Source organism: Prinia subflava, chromosome 1 (assembly GCF_021018805.1).
Source record: "Prinia subflava isolate CZ2003 ecotype Zambia chromosome 1, Cam_Psub_1.2, whole genome shotgun sequence".
Taxonomy (NCBI): Eukaryota; Metazoa; Chordata; class Aves; order Passeriformes; family Cisticolidae; genus Prinia; species Prinia subflava.
In genome coordinates, this window is record NC_086247.1 from 72,250,833 (window position 1) to 72,270,981 (window position 20,149).

The following is a 20,149-nucleotide window of genomic DNA, read 5'->3' on the forward strand; positions in this document are numbered from 1 at the left end:
GACCAAATGTCCTGAAAGTAGAAGGATATATATTTGTATTTAATTTCCAGAATGAGAATAATCCCATCATAACATGAAATACACTGTAGGAATAGTGACTGTTATGTCACATAACATACATTATGATTTTTTTCTTTTTCTTCTGGAACAGGCATGGGCAAACTACAATATACATAATTTCCTACTTCATGTTTAATAATATTTTTCATTTTAGAAGGATCTGCTTCCTTTTTGTGTAATACAGAAAATGGCAACTTGGTCTGTCACATCTCAGGTATACCTATCTGTTTACAGCTTCTCCCAGCTGAAATCCTCATCACGTGATTAACATCCATGACACAAAATTGACTGCTAAGCACAATTTTATGATATGTTTTGTAAACTATTCCCTATCCTTTGGCTATAATAAGTATCAAAAATGTCAGTCTGCCACCTAAGCAGCTTGAAAGCCAAACTTTTTCCGCTTGTCAAGGCTGGGACCTGCAGGGAAAGTCAGGAGAATTCAGTCCATTCTAAACTGTTTATTTTCTGCCTTAGGTTTTTGAGAGACTCAGAAAAGAATGCTCAATGCAACCTGCTGCTCAGAGCTGACTCAGCTTTGCCATGTAAGAGCACTGTATGTGCATCCCATCCCCGTGCCTGCAAAAATGACATATATTTAAGGGCACATCTACAAACTTCAACTATGTTAACTAAATTCCGTAATACTTATACTAGTAAAATAATATATTTTAAAAGCACAATATTTCAAAAATTAAATAAACAATACTCCAGAAACATTCAGATTCTCAGAATGGAATTTCAATACCATGAACATGATGAACATGAGTTAAAAAGATGAGTCTCACAGTCCACCAACACTCACCATTCAGCCACTTGGAGTTGTACTGGGCAGTTCGGAGAGGAGGAAGGGCCCCCAGACTTCGATAAATAGCAGGATCTCTTCCTGGAAAATCCATGGCTGTAGCAGCATATAATTCTCCACTGGAAGTGAGAAGAGCAGTGGAATTGTGCTGGGGACTGTAGGGACAACGAGCCATGCCACTGATTTGGTCATGTATCTCTGCCAAGTTGCTTAGCTGTAAAAGAATTAGAAAAAGGAATTTAAATTTCCTGAAAATTATCATTTCAGCCAAGATGCATCAATCTGAGCAAAATCCTATGACAAACACCTGTTCTCTACTTTATCTTTGTACAATAGAGATGAGCCAACCTCTACATCAATCTGAAATTGTCTCATGTAGAAAGTCTTCTTGTAATGTTGTCAGACCTCACTTTTGCCATTTTGATATGTAAAGCATACACATCAGTCATTATTCATCATGCCTAAATGTTTTCTATTAGAAGGGGCTCAGAAATTAGTTATCTCTGCAAAGATTGCTATTATGAAAAATAAAACCAAACCTGAGTGCCAGAATCAATAAGGCATCCACCAGAGCAGACAACAATAAAAAAATCTATTATTTGTTTTGTTGGTGTGTTTTAGGAAAAAAATCTCACATGAAAAATGAGTAAGCAAAGGAGCTTTCAAACTCAGCAGAACTATCTCTGATTTAGTAGCCCAAATACTTTCAGCCATTGTAACATCATGATGTTAATATGCTATTTGAAAATAAAGGTGCAATGGGTTTAAATATAATAAATCTGCCAGTGAGTTTTTTAGTAATACAGCTATTCTTTGTATTTAAGTTTTTCTCCCCTCCTGAAAGCAATAGGAGCCTAGTCCAAATGGTGACATTTTGATACTTATTATGACTTTTACTGATGCTACAAGTGGGCATTTTTTGAACACAGAATGGCAGATCTTCTCAGTCAAGATTCCTCATTCTTACCAGTCAGAAATCACTAATACAGGTACTCTCATTTCTCCAGAATTACACACACACAGTATGCAGCTGTACAACCACATTTGATAACTAAACCTATCGATGCCAATCAAATCTGACAGGGGCAGAAGTATCATAAACACCCAGGTTTCATAAAAAATGGCATATAGGAGGAACTGAGCATCTCATAGCTGTGTCTCCCACAGCTGAGGAAAAGACTGTAAAAAAGAGATCGGTTAGCTCTCGTATTTGGCCTGCCACCAGCTAAATCAGCTCACATCAGCTCACCCATCAACACAAAAATAGCCAGTTCTCAGACACAACATGCTCTGCTTCTTAATCTGCTGGCTCAGAACAGGGACTCCAGCTAGTGGGGCAAAACATTTAACTCTTACCGTGCGATTGGTGCAGATTGGAGTGAATGCGTTGGTTCCACAGGTAAAGAGATGGTTGCCTCCAACAAGAAGCACTCGAATATAGTTCTGGCATTCCTCCTGCCACACAGAAAAGAATGAATATATTCTGTGATACTGCAGAGTGCAGAGCAGACTAATGACACTTTACTGTCCATGGTTATTTATCCACTTAGAAAAATTTTAGGTAAACAAGCCTTAAGCATACCTGAGTTAGCAATCACAATATGCACAGATTTCTTATTAACACACACACATCAAACTTTTTGAAAAGTTCCTAATAGGATAGCAATAAACCTCTCTAGTACTGAAGATTTCCTCTCAGGCCATATTTCAAAGGCTTAGCTAAATTTTGAACTGATAGTTCAGATAGATGATCTGATAGGTGCCGACTTAAATAATACAGTACTGTCTCAGGAGATCAGATGTTGATTTCAAAGACAGATTAGGCCAAGAAAAGAAGTTGTGAGGAAAACAGGGGAGAGAACAGGTTGTCAGTAAGAAAAATATAGTGAGACTAGTAAAAATGAAATTCTTGAGATGTTCAGATGCGGATTTGTTACCACTCATAATTTACCCTGTGTGTTTTACTAGAAGCATCTCCTTTCCTCTTAATTCAAAGTTTCTCAAAAAATTTCATTACCACAATACAATGATGTTCACCCTGAGGAATAATTTGACATGTTTTTTACCCCATTAGGATGGGTGAAGGCTTTATAATACTCATACCGCTCATTTCAGGAGGTAGCAATCAACAGCAATTTCTACATTTAATTCAAACAGGAAGCTTTGTCCTGCAGTACTAAAAATCTCCTAGAAATAGATGAGGAAAAATTCAAACACTTCTCTTGAAAAAAAATCAATGTCCATATGCAATAAAATGACCAACAATATGGAGAAAATAAAGTTTCCTGGAAACTTACATTTGAATGCTCTCTAGCATTCACCACAAGATAAGTCTCATAAAAAGTCTGAAAAAAACCTTTTGAAAATACAGTTATACAATTCTAGCCGATATTAAGTGAAATCATGTAAGTAAATCCATACAATAGCAATAGCACAGAAGTCCCATCATCTGGCCCACAGTTATATTAAATGGATTGCTTGTTTATCTTGAAAATAGACTCTCAGCCTGGAAGACAACAAATATAATCCTGAATAAATTGAATGGGCACAAAATACTGCAAAAGAAGATGGGGGAAATACTTTAAAATTCTCTCAGAAAACTTTTAGAATTTATCTTCTTTCTAAAAGTCAAGTTAAAAATAAACTCAAAAAAATCCTGTAAAATCTCAGGAAAGAAACTACCTCTTGGAAAAAATACCTCTCAAACCCACATTTGCATTAGTTTCTCATGAAAAAGTAGCTCTTAAATGCTTCTCTTTGAGCCTTTAAGGCCAAGGGACAAACATCTTAGAAGTAGCATTTGAATTTCTATTTGGTAAAAAATATGAAGTTTTTATACTGAACCTTATAAAACTGTCATCTTAATATACTTTAAACCACAAAGCGGCTAATACACAACATATAACTGAGCTGGGCAATGCAACAAGCCACTAAAAAAGTAGTTATTTCACAACTTGGCAGTGTTGGTAGTTTTGGCTGTTTCCTTGTATCAGACTGTTACAGCTCCATCACCAAAATAAACCCCAAAAACTGCAAGGCAACTTTTTGAGGGATTGTTTTTCAGTTATTTCGTTGGAATGGTGCTCAAGGAGGTTTGCATAATGTAAGATAGTAATGCATTCATTGGTCTGTTTCCATTCTGCCCTTTGCAACAAGGCATGGAATGTACGTGTAGGAAAAATAAGTGGGTTCTGACATTACAAGCCATCCAACCTCTCCTCTTCATATTCCAGAGCTCCCTGAAAAAGTGTCACTTCCAAATTACTTGCACGCTGATCACCCACTCATTTTGTTCAAAAAGAATGCTAATTTCTTAAACTCTGACATTCTTGGGAATCACAAGATTCTTCCTTTAATGTTCCCAAGTCCTGTGCCAACTTGACAACAATCCATACTGCAACACGGCAAATAAGACATCTCATATGGAATTTTTGTTGGGGACACAGAGCAAAAAAATGGAAAATGAAAGAATAACTTTTTTTAATTAGCTGCTTTCTTAATTTGAAAAAATATCCAAATTAATGCAAAAGAACTTTTTTTTGTTGTGAAAAATTGGTTGTGAATAAAACTATCACCACCCAAAAACATACTGAAAAAGGATTTCACTATTTAGTCACCTGTATTGTTCCGAGATACTTCTCTAGCTCTGAAGTAAAGTTTGGCTGTACTGGTTCACTTCTGACACATGCAAAAATGAGATCTATGTTGTAGAAGTGGCAAAGGACTTCAAACCAAAGGATTTTTGAGGTTGAGAGTGGTGTTAGGTTTGGAAGCCATCTTTTATGTAGTCTTATTCTCCAGTTCACCTTGACCTCCATGTCATATACTTTCCTATTTGCCTATAAAAACATATCTGAAATTAAGAAACACATTTAGGAAGTACTTTCTACTTTTGTATCAGGATCTCCAAACCAAAATACAACTATGAGAAACAATTCAGCAGCCAAGCAGGCTAGGTTGTTATTTAAGACTACCTTGACAGTCCAAGGTCAATCTGATTGCAAAATAATTATCCTCTTGCAGCAATATTTCTTGTATAGGTTAACATTTTAAACATACCTGTGTTTAGTTCTTAAATACATTTATTGAAAGTTCAGATACTAACACACCCAGCCATTAGAATCTTAAATAAGCAAGAGATGAGACCTTATTTCAATTTGCATTATTATTTTTAACCTCTCTTTGGTTTATGCATTCTCAACAAATGCATCTATATTTTTCCTTTCTAACATTCCCTACCACAAGTGTCAGTATGAATAGGCAAATTTATTCTCTTAATTGTGTCTGCTGTTTTAGACTTCTACATGCTAATGCATGCTGGCCACAGGGACATAATTTTGCATGGCTCACTCTTGGAGCCACTAGCTATTTTGGGCAAAAGCTTAAATTGGCAGATAAATGTCTGAAGTCTGAATAACAAACACTGGCCTTCAAAAGTCAAGTGCACATTACACTGTCAAATGTGACAGATGTCCCTATATATTTTCCCCTTCAGCTCTTTTCCCTTGTTGGCTTCTAAAGCATAAACCTCAGAACAACTGATAACAGCCACAGGCAAGAATTCCGTGCAGCTTCTTTCTCAAGAACAAAAAAAGAGTTGTGTTTCACTGACCATTATCTAAAAACTACTTGAGTTGCTTCAGGGTTCAAAGCCACCTTCTGGTTTCAGGGCATTCACTCCATCAGTTAAAATGACTTTCAAGCAATGAGTTCAGGTTTTGCCACCTGAACTTATTGCCCTGATGCTGCTTTGTGGCCAGCAGAGCTTCTAGAGAAACCAGGATCAGAATGAATAACCTACCCACAGCCATCCCTGGAATCCTGCTCTCTCCTTTGACACAGACTGGGCTGGCCTTAAATATTTTGAGTCCAGTCTTTCCTGTGTCTTCCTACATTACACGTGCCTGTCCTGAAATCTGAATTCACCTGAGAAACTTTACAGAAACTCTGCAGCTCTGCTATTCAGGCTGCATCTCTTTATACAACAGGCAAGCAAGCGAGTTTTTCTGATAACAGCAACTGGAATCGTGTTTGCAAAGAGATTTCCTCTGATGAGGGACAATGTAGCACTGGAATGAATTCCTCCTGATCTGATAATTCCCAGGGAAGGCTCTGTATGTATCTCCTTCTACAGAGTATACTGACCTTGCTTTAGTCTTGGAAATCAGGCAATAAAACACAAACATCATTTGGCTATCCTTTCTCTGGTCATAAATTTATCTTTGATTTTAACCTTGACCACATCAGTGAACACAAAAGAGGTATGAAAAGTTCAAAAAGACAGTTGTCCTTCCAGCTGAGTGGGTTTTCTCAAACAGTACCTCTGCACTCTCCAGCAACTCCCACATGAAGCTTTCAGGCCTCAAGGTTTACACACCAAAAGAAACACATCCCAAATGGTAACAATAAGAAGAGAAGTATTTACACCAAGGATTTCTTTTTAACATAATGAAGCATAAAGACTATACTCCTCTTCTAGATTGTGAACCATGAGGAACACGGTTATGGGTGCAAATGAAATCTTTAGACAAATAATAACAATACTAAACTATAGAGGTTTGAATTACATAGATATCATTTTACAGTGACAGCTTAACTTCCAATCATCTACTTCATAAGGGTGTGATGAGCATAAATGAAACTCGGCATGAATAAAGAACTACACTAAGGCCCATTCTTAAATGTGTATCACCAGTGTTGTGCATTTCTCCTAACAAAATTATTTCATAGCAACAGATGCTTTACAGTGTTGAATAAAATGTGTGGTAACAGTGTTGTCCACATATTATTTGAAAGTACACTGCTATAGCCTCGAATTTACAATTACTTCCATTCATCATGTTAGATCACAGTCACTGCACTGTGACTTTCAGACAAGTTGAATGTTATTGTCACAGCCTTAAAGTTGGAAAATCACTGTGAAACAAAGCCACATATGTTTAGTCACACATAGCATTCCTACCAGAACAGGAATTCTACTGTCTATGCCCCTTGATCAATGCATTGTGACACACTCTATTGATGCTTTATTCCCTTACTTCCAAGTGTTGTCATCTAGCTAAGGATAAAGGCTTGAGGGATATGTTACATATTGAAGCATACATTTTCTAGGGAAAAATAACAACTTATAAAATTAAACATTTGCTTAAAATATAAGGTTCCAAAAGTCCTTTTTTTTTCTATACCTCACAGTGTAACGTGGTCTTGCTTCAGAAGTGAGGTCATTCTTCCTCTCTAATCTCAAATATACATATACAAGTATAAAATTATACACTGCAATTTTATTTTCTAGCACTTAGTTAAAAAGGAGCTGAAATTAACTGTTTAATGGGAGAATTTTAAAAGTCAGTGATTAGATAACTAAACAGAAGAGTTTCCTACTCTGCAAGATGATAGAGCTTTTGGATGTTTTTGAAGCCCGGGATTTTTTGAGTTTGGCACAACAATAATGTATGCAACACATTCTACTGAATAGAAGTGTGCTCTTTTGTATTATCGCTCTTGGTGTGTCCTCCCTTTATGTTTTAGCTGAATTACTTTAATCATTAAACAGTATAAAAATTACAAACATAGATTACATGCAATTCTACTTGTTTTTATGATTAATTTATAACTAGCTTCAAGCTGGGATAGCCAGAGGTTCCATCTTAGCATTACATTTACCTGTACCAAAAAACAGAAATTGCAGTTGGCCAGATAAAAAATTTATTTTAAATACAAAAATACAAGTTCAATGTCTAAGAAGTTAGTGAATTTAGTATTATTTTCTTCATAGCACCAGTATATAGGAAATAAAAAAGTTAATAAAATTGCATCTTAAACACAGGGATATAAACTGAGAATTTTACTAAGTAATTACAGATTTATTTGGGATTTACAGCACAGAAAATGAAGTGAGAATACAATTCACTACATATAACATGCCATGTTTAACCTTGGTGTCAAGACAGTAAATTGTTGGAAGGTAAAGTTCATGACCATTTCAGACAGGAATCACATGACTGTATCTCTCACCCTGTGCTCCCTCTATTCTTCTTTATTTCTTTGCTTACACATCAGTGTAGGACTCCTTTCCTATATCTCTCTTCAGAAAGGGAGACAGTAAAAATGCACAAGGTAGGGATTTATATACTGAATTGCATCTGCTATTAACATAAAATTTTTATTACAGCAGAACATCTGTCTCATGCTTACCTTTGATTTGCCTTTACTGTAACAGGCTCTTTTAGTAGCTTCATCACATTGCCACTCCACTGCCTGCAACCAAAAGGAATTTGTTAGAAATGCAGGTAACACAAAAATACAGGCCTCTGAGCTATCTAAGCCCATGTTTGTGTTGTGTATTTCAGACATAGTGATGATTAGCTGAGGATGATCCTATCCATAAAAGCCTCTTAAGAGTTTTCTCCTTTGAAATGTAGCTTTGCTGTTGCTACATTTTAATCCAAAAGGAAGCTGGCCAACATCATGATTCACTGTACCCATCACTACAACAGAAATAACCACAGTTACATCTAATACTATTTAGCCTTTTTTTTTCTTTTACTTTGGTGAGTTTTATGAGGGTAAGCAGATAGAGGAACACACAAAAAGGCTGAACCTCTTTCTCCAGCAGAGCTGGGCTGCATCAGCACAACATCTGAGAAGCCTTGCTCAACAGGAAAGTGTGCCCTACTGCACTTTTTGAAGTATTTATCTCAAGCATCAAATGGAGATTTTAGTCTCTAAAGGTATGAGAGCAGCACTAATCAGAAGCACTAAAACATCCATTCAGAGAAAGAAGCAATGGGCAGAGACATACAAGACAACAGTGAAACAGTGCACTGCAAAGCAGAAGCAATTTATCCTCATTTTTCAAGCTGTCTCCCTGCTTCAACAGATTTATGCCAGGACTGTAATGCCTAGTCTGCATTACTACAGTTTCACTGCATGAGTTAATTCCAGTTATTTCCATATTTAACATTCAGCAGCAATGACTTACAAACTCTGCTGTTCAGTGGAGCAGGTTGCATGCTTGGTGTTAATGTGCCAATACATGGACATATTTGCATGCCTATATATGCTGTGTAGTCAAAGTGCATTTTAAATCAGGCTGCATTCTTCCACCTCAACAGTGCACATCCATATGTTCTTTAGATAAAAATGCCACAAAACACTTCACATTTTATCAAGAAGAATTGAGATTTCTGAAGTAACCACTGCTGCCTAATTACTGAAACCACAGCCTTTTCATTTTTATTTACAAGGAAATAATGAAAGACCATTTATGCAGATTTAATATAGGAAATATTTTGTACCTGGCTTTTAATGGAGACTGTATTAATAGCAAGCAGACTCTCTAATTAATAATAGGGTGAAAGCCTAGTTAAATTAAGGGCAGAAATGCCTTTCAGAGCATTTGTGTTTCAACAAGCCCAAGAATGAACATTTTTCACTTCAAGAAAAAAAATCCAACTTATGAAAATTAATGTAATTACTTCTTTTCCTCCATCCTAAACCTTTCTGTTTACAGCATTTGTTTTTGCAATACTAAATGACTACATAGGTGTATAGGGGAATATATTGAAAACTTCTGGAAGAATCCACTTGTGAATGACCCTGGAATTTGTAACAAACTATGTCTAGCAGCATGAAAGAAATCTCATACTGAGTTAGATAAAAAAGCAGCAATGACCTAACTCTTTTGACTAGGTAGTGCAAAAAGCAATTCATGTCCACAATGGAGATTGTAGGATAACCATCTGAACTCCTAATCAATCCATTAGGACACACTGAACCTCCATGTTATATGGCACCAGATACAAGTGATGAATATGTTATCTCTGAACAACATAAAAATGTTCAAATACCTCGAGAAACGCAAGAGTTAGCTACCAGGAGGAGGTCAGAGTAGAAAGGGAGTGAAATATGGGTACTTTAAAAGAAGGTCTGAGGGAAAGTTGTTGCCAAAACTAAACTGAGAAAAAGATGTCAAAGCACAAACAGAAGGGATAAGATTGCATTAAATACAAAATGTTTATCAAGAAATGAATTTTCAGTGACAAAACACCAAGCTTTCAATTAATTGGGTCAAAGTCCACAATAAAAGTAACTTGAAGGATGTGAAATATTAAAACACCGTGTATTGTTTCTGGACAGCACATACAAAAACCCAAACAGAAGGAACTGCTACAGCTGGATATAAATATATTTGTTTCCAAGTTAACCAAATGGCCAGCTCTCTGGGAAAGTCCTGCTCATGACAATATCTGCTAAAAAGGAGTAATACTGTGTAGACAAGAAATAAATGACACACTGGTAACAAAGCTAAGTCCCATCTTTGAAACCAGATGTACTTATAGTCCAATAGCCCTTGGTTATGCTGCTAGAGGAGATAATAACAGAGGAGGCTGCAAATGAAACAGAGTACAAAGGAATCTGAAGAGAGCTGAGCAGTTCAATCTGTTGTACTTTGGTCCCTAAGGCTCCCACATAGTTCAGTAATGCAGGCAAACATTTCATACAGAGGTTGCTTTCTTTTTGCCTTCTAATCTTCAGGAAATTCAGGGGAGTTTCCCACAAAATGGAAATTTAAGTATGTAACACTGTCTACTGCTTCTACACAGGAGGAAGACAGGTAGAAGACTCTTTAAGATAAATGCCATTTCAATGTGGGAAAAAAACAAGAAAAATGTTTCCTGAATCTTCAGCACACAAAGACAAAAAAAAATCCCAACAGAGTAATAACAATGTGGATTTTGCCATTAGAAGATTACAATATGAAAATTGTCATTCTGAAAGACCAGATGGACACATATGGATTGCATTATTTTAGAAAACAAGTTCAAAACCATGTTTACAGATATTACTGTTATTCACTGCTTCCCTTAAATTGACATATTCTACTGCTTAATACTGATTGATGACATTTCCATGAAGTTTAGAGGAGTACAGATATGACATGCAGACCATGTTGGATATTTGATTCACTATGATGATCTATACAGCTAAGGTTTATCCTATTAGATTTTTTTTCTATTTTTCTTAAGGACCTTCAAATTTCACATTCAAAATACAACCTGCAGCATTCAGTGTACTGGTTTTAATTAATATTTTAATTCTACTCAAGCTGGCAACAAAGTTCACTGGACCAAATTACAGACACTCAGGTTTGTTCACTCTGGGGAATGAGTAAACAGGGATTTGAAAGTAAGTGTCAGAGAAAATAAGGACAGGTCACACACAGCTACTACTACACATTTCTACAAAGAACACAGCAGCATAGGTTAAGGAGGAGAGTTTAAGGTGGCATACCCATCTGATTCTGATAGCAAGCTGACAATATTTACAATGACATAGCTTTTACAAATCCTGTGATCCATATGATCTTTCAAGCACCTCTATAAATTTAATGCCTTGATTTAGTGTGCTCTTAATTTCCCAATCTCCTTCATAAATATATTTCTTTTACATAAATAAACCTTAATTATATAATGTAGTGAGATTTTTAATGCTGTGAAAGTCAACGTGAGCAACTCCAAAGACTGCACTTGAAAGATACAACTTGAACTTAACCCAGTGTACTCTGATGAGGCTGTCACAGTTCACTTTTGAACACATATTGCTTTCTTTGGTTATAAAAAAATGCATGAAGCACAAAGCTCCATACAGATTTGACATAAAATCAGACTGAACAAAGCCAAGGCTTTGGTGCACACTTAACTCTAAGCTTGACCTTAACTTTCAAACTGATGGCAGCCAGCTTTTTGAAAAATCTCAATTGTAAATAACTGTATAAGTGTTTTAAGCATTGATGTTTGTAAAGAACTTCAAAACTCCAGATGAAATCTCTCCTGGCATTTTCAAGGAGCAGCAAGAAGAGAGAAATTTCAGCCAGTGAAGAAAAAAATTTCCAACTCCAGAATATGTAATGAAACTATTATCGTCAAACTGAAGAAAAAAGTGCATTCAACATCTACATATGTTAAGTTAAAAATTACATTCTTGAAATTAATAATATTCTTTGGAACAACAGATATATTTTAGTAACTTCTCTGTATGAACAGTAAGAGTGTCACTTAGAAGTTAAACTATTGTGTCTTCAGCAAGTTAAACTAAATAACTGCAAAGAAATTAACTCCAACAAAAACTGAAAGACAATCTCTAAACTGATTTATCCAAATACCTTTGAAGAACACTAAACAAGAAACATGGAAAGTGTTTCTTTCAGTAAAGAAACAGTAAATAAAGTTCACAGATGTAACTGTCAAGGGATTCTCTTACATGCTCAACATGCTGCAACAAAGGAAGTCCCCAGGCAAGACATCTGGAGGTCCCTTCCAACCTAAATTATCACATATTTTTCCAGAAAAATTTCAAAATATAACAGGCAAAAAAAAAATCAGAGCCCTATGTGCTTAACTTTAATGTGGCCCCTTTCTGTAATTCTGACTTTAATTAGTAAACGTAGACAGGAAACTTGAAATTTGAACATATTCAATAAAGGACTGGCCAATTAGAATGATTTAAGCGAGAGATGCATTAGTTTTACTGACAGGGCAACAAGAAAAGTGTGGCTTTCCCCTACTGTGAAAGCTGCACACATAACTTGAGTACAATCAGACCTCCTGGGAGAACTATGTTCCTGTAGCTACACAGATATTCAAAATGTACACAGGTAGACAGGTATGCATTCATATATATACATATATTTTATATATATGTGTATATATATATATATGAGCTTTGAAATGTAGAAACAGAATGTACTATTACATTTCATAGAAAAAGAAGTTAATTAGTCAAGAACCAAGAAATGAACAGAACAGTACTCCAGACAGATGGTCCAACACTTCTTAGGCAGATGGCTCTGCTAATTAGATACTGGCAAAAATAACATTAAAGAAGATGGTTTAATTACACAACGCCAAAAACTAACAACTACAGGATATTTCCTTTTTTATTATTTTTTTTGTTTTTTCACTATCTGCTTGCTTTCATTTCTTGTAACATGTATTTAAACAATACTCTGGGGACATGGGGTATAATGGCAATAACCATAATAATATATGTCAACAAACGTGAGCAATATCGCCTTACTGTTCACATCAAGTCCAGAAATGGAATGGCTTCAAAATGTTTTGACTTGTTTGGCGAGGGTGTCTTACAGCCTGCCTAATTAGCTCTGTACGTTGGATTCCAAAAGCTGAATTTAAAGAGGCAATAAAGAAAGTGTCAGGATCGTAAAGCCAAAGAAAGAATGTAGCCACGGAGCAGAACACCAGCAAGACATTAGCAGCAAATTAGCAGCCGCAGAGTTAGTGGTGGTTTTGATGGTTACCAGAAGTTTTAAGGCGTGCTTTGGTGTAATGATATCCTTGCTTCCAGCAAATATGTAAAGCCACTTAGGGAAGATTTATACCTGTCTCTACTTCACAGGAACCATTTTCCTTGTTTTCCACAGAGTCATGACCTTGCATCATCCTTGCAGCCATTACTGCCAGAGCTGCCTATCCTGCCAACAGGCTCCTGACAAGTATCTTTGGAAACTATCATTCTCTAAATGAAAAACTAAGGTAAATTATTAAAAAGGGGCTTCCTTTTAATATAGCCTCCCCTTCTGGCTCTCAAGAAAAGAGGAAAAGCTGGTTTCTGAGGATTTAAGGCATCCTGGTTAGGCTTTCACATGAAGTGATAGGCCAGCAGCTCATACAAGAAGTCCAGCACCATATGGACAACTTTACTAATTAGCTACAGTCAGTGCATTATTTTGCCTCCAAGTTTTTTTGCCACATGTAACAGCCAATTTTCCTGGGAATAACATCATGTGTGTTTTCATTTGTTCAGAATCAGCTTTTACTGTTCATCCACAGTTAAAAAATTACAGTTTCTCATAAAGTAAGCACTGCAAAATGGATGGAAATAAACATAAAATCATGCTCGAATTTTCCAGGCTTTGGAATTCAGTTAGAACTGAGATCCCCTGATAGATATGTAATTCTGTACTTAAACCAAGTAATATCTGAAGCTTTATATGGATTCAAGGAGCTGATGTCAACTTAATTTTATTCCAAATATACTAGCCTGAAGTATATAAAGAATGTGAGAAGTACATACTCTGCCAATTCATCACACAGCCAAAGTTTTAATCATCTGATTTACTGATTATGCAAATAAACAGTTGAAAATTGTCAGAGGTAATATGATAAAAGAAAAAAAAATCATATTAGAGAAGAATTCAGAGTTACTAAGGCTTTCACAAACCCTCAGTGTTGGGCCACTCCACTGACTTGAATGACACAGGACTCTGCCCAAGACTGAACAATCACAAATGCCAGCTTCTCATCCACCTGTGCATTCCCCTCTTTGTCTTCTGCAAGGATTTCTAAATGTCACAAAATATCCACTTGCTTTACATTTAACAGACACAGCTTGAGAGAGGAAAATGAAGTTCCAAACCTACAAGCTTGCAATTCAAAACTTGAGAATGTTTGGAACTAGGATTTTCAATCCTGCTCCCAGAGAGTTACTAAGAAACCCAAAACTGTTGCACTGTGACTTTCAAAGTTTTTATTGTTCCAATCTGGCATTTTGAGGCTTTTACAGTTTTTATAGACATTTAAAAGTTGAATGCAGGATTGTGCTGAAGGGGTAAAACAACAAAATGTTCTTGCACTACCAAACTTGGCAGCCTTTCAGCAGGTAGGAATGAGATTTCACAACACATCTTTAATGCATATTCTGAAATTATACTACATGTAGTAAATTTAATGTTTTGAATAAATTACATATGAATCCTTTAAGATTTAACATCTGTGTTACCACATTGAGTTTCGAAGTTCCGTGGGGTTTTTTTGCAAATAAGGTTGATTTTAGTAGGCTACAAGACCTTTCAACATTTTGATTTATGTTATTTTTCTTACAAATACTGTTTTAAACTTTTAGGTCTTGACATTTCAGGATTCTCTTTATTCCAATGAAATGAAAGGAATTTCAATACAATTTCATACTTCTCAAGCCCTAAGGTTAACAACAAAGTAAGTCGTGAGAAGAGTCCTCTGGCACTGGAGTGCCACAAAATGTTGGTTTGGACCTTGAGCACAGGCAAGCAGAAGTTTGGGGTTTTTTTTCCTGTACAGATGCTCATTGCTAATAAGTTGCATGGAAATTGAAAGGAAGAGACAGCAGTGGAATGTGGGCAATCCTGCCCAGTGCTCACTGATGAAGACAGCCATGCTGATGGGGGTGCCCAGCAATCATCCCCCCTCAACTTTCAGCCACAGGCAGCCAAGGAAGCCACAGCACTTCAGAGTACTTTGTGCAAACCAAAAAGCTTCCTGAAATAATCTCTGAGAGACACAGCCAACATACTATATCTTTCCCCTGGGATGTCAAAGATAGCTGCATTACAGCTTCCAGGTATGAGCTCAAAAAACCCCAGATGAACCTGAAAGATACACTGGAGGAAGAAATTTGTAACATATTCTAAGTCATACTGAATAACTGAGACTACCAAAGAAATGTATTCCTGTATGCTTGCATATAATTTTGTACATAATGTCACTTTAGGAAGAGAAGAACAACTTCATCACAATTTCTATTTGTCTTTTTTACTTGTTTATTTAAACAGCTTTGTCATTAGGCTTTAGAGATAGCAGGCTTCATTCTGTCAACAGTAATACCCATCTACAGTTCTAGAGAAAATACCATGCTTTACAATAACTGTTATTTACAATAATAAAAATATCTCTTAAGTTAACCTAAAAATGGTGTCTCACTAGACAGCAAAGAGACAAAATCTGTTGAAGAAAATTTAAAATATATTTTTTTTCCATTAAATATGCCAACAAATCAGATAATAAGACTTTAGATAGATGAAAGTAGAGGAAGTAGAATGCTTTTGACAGAAGAAATGTCAGTCACCAATTCATGCAGCTTGACCAGTGAAAAGCTAGTGAAAAAATATATTTCAACAGCAAGGAGAAACATATTCTACATCCTTCTGGTTAAATTAATTGCCCAGAAAGGTGATTGTGAAATCAAGATTAAGTTTTCTTCTTTCCATTCAAGGATTATACATAAATATCTTGGAGAAGTGGACTGGGCAAAATTGAACACAGTAAGAAAAAAACAGTTAAAATCTCCAAAGAATTGGCAACACAACTCATGACAGCCAAATCGACAGTTCACAAAATGAAAGATGGAATAACAACATTTCAATTTTTGTTATGCTTACTTTAAAATAATTGGCTTTAATTTGACAAATGCTAAAATATCATGAGAAACAAAATAGCAAGAATATGGAGAAGAATAAAAAGTAGAGAGGCACATATGTGAGTGTCATCAACATATAGATAATATCATGAGCTGTGGTGTTGGACAAAAAACCCCAGCAGGCTGATAAAAATTCTCATTAGACACAAAATGCAAAAGATGCTTATTAAAATCAGAACTCTTGAACCTACAACTAATAGGAAAATCATTGGAGTGTAGCTGCACTGCTAAATTATACAGAATTCAAGGGTGAGAAAGAGAAGCGGGAGCCTCAGGACTAAGAAGGGTATCTGCATAGAATATGAAAACGTCTCCACAGGAACATCATGTACTCCAACCACTATGGGAGGAGCAGTGGGAACCAAGGGCCTGTAATCCAACCCTAAGTGACAACTTCATCCTGAAGATGTGAGATAACAGCGAGGTTATGAAAAAGCCTGACTGTAAATGCCCTTCTCTCTTGTTCTGACACAAGTGAACAGTCTGGAACAGCGTCAATGCCACATGGAACTTTGCACCTCTAGGTTATGTGTGGAACATCATTCAAGTTATTAATTAGTAGAGGGCAATGACATCTAGGAACCTTGCGGCAGCAACATTAAATGGATGGGTGATTTCTAGCCAATTTCTAAAAGACAAATATTCAGATCCAAACTGGCCACTTTTGCAGGGACAATGGAACAGCTGCTTAGTGGGTAAACATACCCCTGTTACATATAAAGGTGTTTATCTCATTCAGCATTGACAAGGAATCTTAGGAAAGCAGCCACTGAAATAATCATCATATCTAAATAATTCATCTGAAACTTTTCCCCTCCTATTTCCCTCCCTGCTGACCTTGTAGACTTGTAGGAAACTACTCAGCTTTAATATGCAGATCCTGTCAAGTGCTGAGAAAAGTATTTCCAAAATTTCAGTGACACACAGGGATATTTGTAAATATCTCACACTGGGAGGCCAACCGAAAAATTTATTTCTGAAACAGCTGTGTAATATTCTTCTACTCCTGTAGCCTCTTCTCCACATATCTTGATTTAGAAACCCTTTGACTGCTACATTAGAACAACAATATTGTACTTTGGTATTTTTCTTCCAATGTCGCTGAAAGCTCCGTGGAAGTAAACATAAAAACATGCTAAATAAAACTCATTCATCAGAATGCCCAGTGAAACGGGTAATAACACACTTCCATGCAGCCCTGGGGCTCTTATTTCCTTTCACAGATATCATCAACTTTCCCCTTTCAAATTACACCTCATCAACAATTTGTCCCCTGATGGGTACGTTATAGCTCTTAGCTCTTTAACAGTGGTTTATATTGGAAGCTAGCTTAAAATTATAAACAAGAAGCAAGAAAGTTATAACATCTATTACTAGAAATTATTTCTTGAAGTTCTCCTGTGCTTTTTCTGATGAAAATCTTTTGAAGTCAATGCTACAAATCCCAGAGCTTTCACTAGAGCAAAGCACTCCAAAATCAAAGCAAGTTTTGTCTAAGAAGAACAGAAGAAAGGCGAGAAATTGTAAATGTTCTCAATATCCACTACAGAAAAGGGGCAGCTATGAAATAGTTTAGAACAAGAAACCCCCTCAGCATATGACTGAAACACTGAAGAACTTAAGAATTAGACCAAAGTCCACTCATTTTAGTTTTTACTGTGAATTGGGTTTGAAACTCAGATCAGGCTGCTCTGAGAGCACTTCTGCAAGACTGTAAACTAAAAAAAAAAAAACAATCCAAATAATCGAAATTAATTTTCTATTTTAAGTGCAATATATATAAAAATGAATATATCTCAGTATTCTTGAGGGGACAAAATAAAAGACAATCTTTATTTTTTCTAAAACAACCCAGGCAAAACAAACTGACCAACTAAAAAACAACCAAAATAAAAAATTAAAGTTATTTTTAAAAACCCAAATAAATGATAACTCCCCACAAGAAAAAAAAAAACCAAAAAACAAAACACACAAACAAAACAAAAAACACACACATACCAAAAAAAACCCCAACAAAACAAAACAAAAACCCCAACACAAACAAACAAACAAACAAACACACCAACATTGCTTGCTCTATATGGCAAAGTACAGCCTCAGTAGAGACATCCTTTTGTCCTGGATGTTAACTGTGACTGAGAACCTACATAACCCTTTCCTCAAGTGGAACACGAATTTCACATCAGCAGTATAAGACTAGGATTAAGACTGAATAAAACCAATGCATTCTTTCCTGCCCATGCTCCTAGAAATAGCACAATTTTTGCCTACATTCATCTCGACTATCATCATTCTCTGCTAAATGTGGTGCTTTGAATTTGGATATTTTCAATATTAATCCTTATCTGTCAGTTTCTGGAAAAAGCAGGACAGGAATTGGAATGTGTATACATTTGGAAAGCATGTCAGACTGTAGGCAGCTTGGCTGGCTGCCAGATGCCCACCCAGCTTCTGTCTTGTGAATTCATTTTATTGACAATTAAGAATTGAGTCTGATGGTCAGAAACAGACATAGCTGAAACACTTTCCCACCACAACCATGACTAGCCTTTCACAGGAAAATATTCATCCCTGCACTCTGGACTCTACTTCTCCTCACCAGCAGGACAGGGGTTCAGGGAATGGGGAGCCATAACCTGTCACTATGCCCTCCATGCAATTTTCCCTGCTTCACACAATATTCATAGCTAGAGACTCTTTTTCTTTTAAGCCAAAATGATTTTAAAAGCTGCAGTTCTGTTAGAAAACACTTCCCATAAATCCAACAAAATCTATACTACCGTGAGATGTGGCAAGTAAATTTCAATGTGAGTTGAGTGCAAGCAAGGACCAGCCACTCCACTGAGAAACAGAAGAAACAAAACACTCTAAAACTTCGAATGTCATATCATTCCATACTGAAATTATTACATGGTTGTGTACATTACAGAAATACATTATATGTATATACAAATGTACATGTATATATAAAAATATGTCATTTAAAAGTTAAATCATTATATTTGCCCATTTTCACTTCCATTTTGCACTTTTTTGGTAATAGTCTGTATCTTCAAATCACCTCAAATCCAATGTGAATATCTTCATTCACGATGCTCTCCATTTGTTAGAAATCAGCTTGAGGGGAAAGAAATGTTCTCACAGACACTTTACCTCTTAAAAGTATTGATTCTGATGGACACTTTGTCCATTCTTTTGGCTTTAATCGCTCTTCCAAAAATATATGCTTGTTCCTATTCTTACTCAACAGAATGAATCAGAGTGAAAATGAAGAATATCCATTACCACATATCATATTTTTATGACTGATCAAGAGACCTTTAGTAAAATAATCTGCTTCTTAGTCTTCTTAGTACTTCCTAACTTTCTGAAACCTCCACCAGGTTCCACCAATATTTCAGACTGAAATATTTCTCTTCTAGAGAGTGAAATACAGGCAAAGTAAGCTTTTTTGTAAAAATGAGAGTACAGAAAATAAAATTTTTCAGTTGTTTTATTTGCAAAAAAATTCTGCCCCTTTATTCCACACACACAATCACAAAGTGATTGGGGTGAAAATAAGATAACATAGTAGGCAGCTTTTTGAGAAGTTGTGCACAACTGGAAAAAACTTCTGATTTTACAGAGTTATTAGGGTAGAATAACAGAATTAGAATTTTGAATGTACGTGAGCTGGATCTTGTATTTTTTTGCTCATTTTTCTGTGACAATTAAATGACATCTCAATAACTTTGTAGGGATGGCTGATGTCCTCAGGCAAGAAAACTCAATTGTTCAAAATAAATTCTTCTGCACATTAAAAAAAAATAATGCCCTTGGCAAGAATATTATGCATTGCCCAAAAGTTAAACTGTTAGAGCTAGTAACAACAGTAACAGTAAAACCAGTAATAGCAATACTGAAGCACCTGAGTAAATGACACAAGAAAAAAGGTGCACCACGAAATGAGATGGCTGTATGCCTCATTTTAGAGCAGCAACTGCCTCCCTTACAGTTGGAACTAAATACAGCTCCATTAACAGAATATAAAAG

At 36.0% G+C, this 20,149-nt stretch overlaps 1 protein-coding gene across 6 annotated transcripts in view; it reads right to left on the reverse strand.

Annotated features, from left to right (window-relative positions):
• SEMA5A (semaphorin 5A) overlaps window positions 1–20,149 on the reverse strand; it is a 320,792-nt gene that overhangs the window by 139,967 nt on the left and 160,676 nt on the right. For all 6 annotated transcript variants that reach the window (XM_063399787.1, XM_063399779.1, XM_063399792.1 and 3 more), the window contains 3 exons: window positions 8,060–8,122; window positions 2,222–2,320; window positions 866–1,079 (listed from right to left, as the gene is read on the reverse strand). In XM_063399787.1, coding sequence (XP_063255857.1) covers window positions 866–1,079; window positions 2,222–2,320; window positions 8,060–8,122 — 376 coding nt within the window. The remainder of the gene's footprint in view (window positions 1–865; window positions 1,080–2,221; window positions 2,321–8,059; window positions 8,123–20,149) is intronic.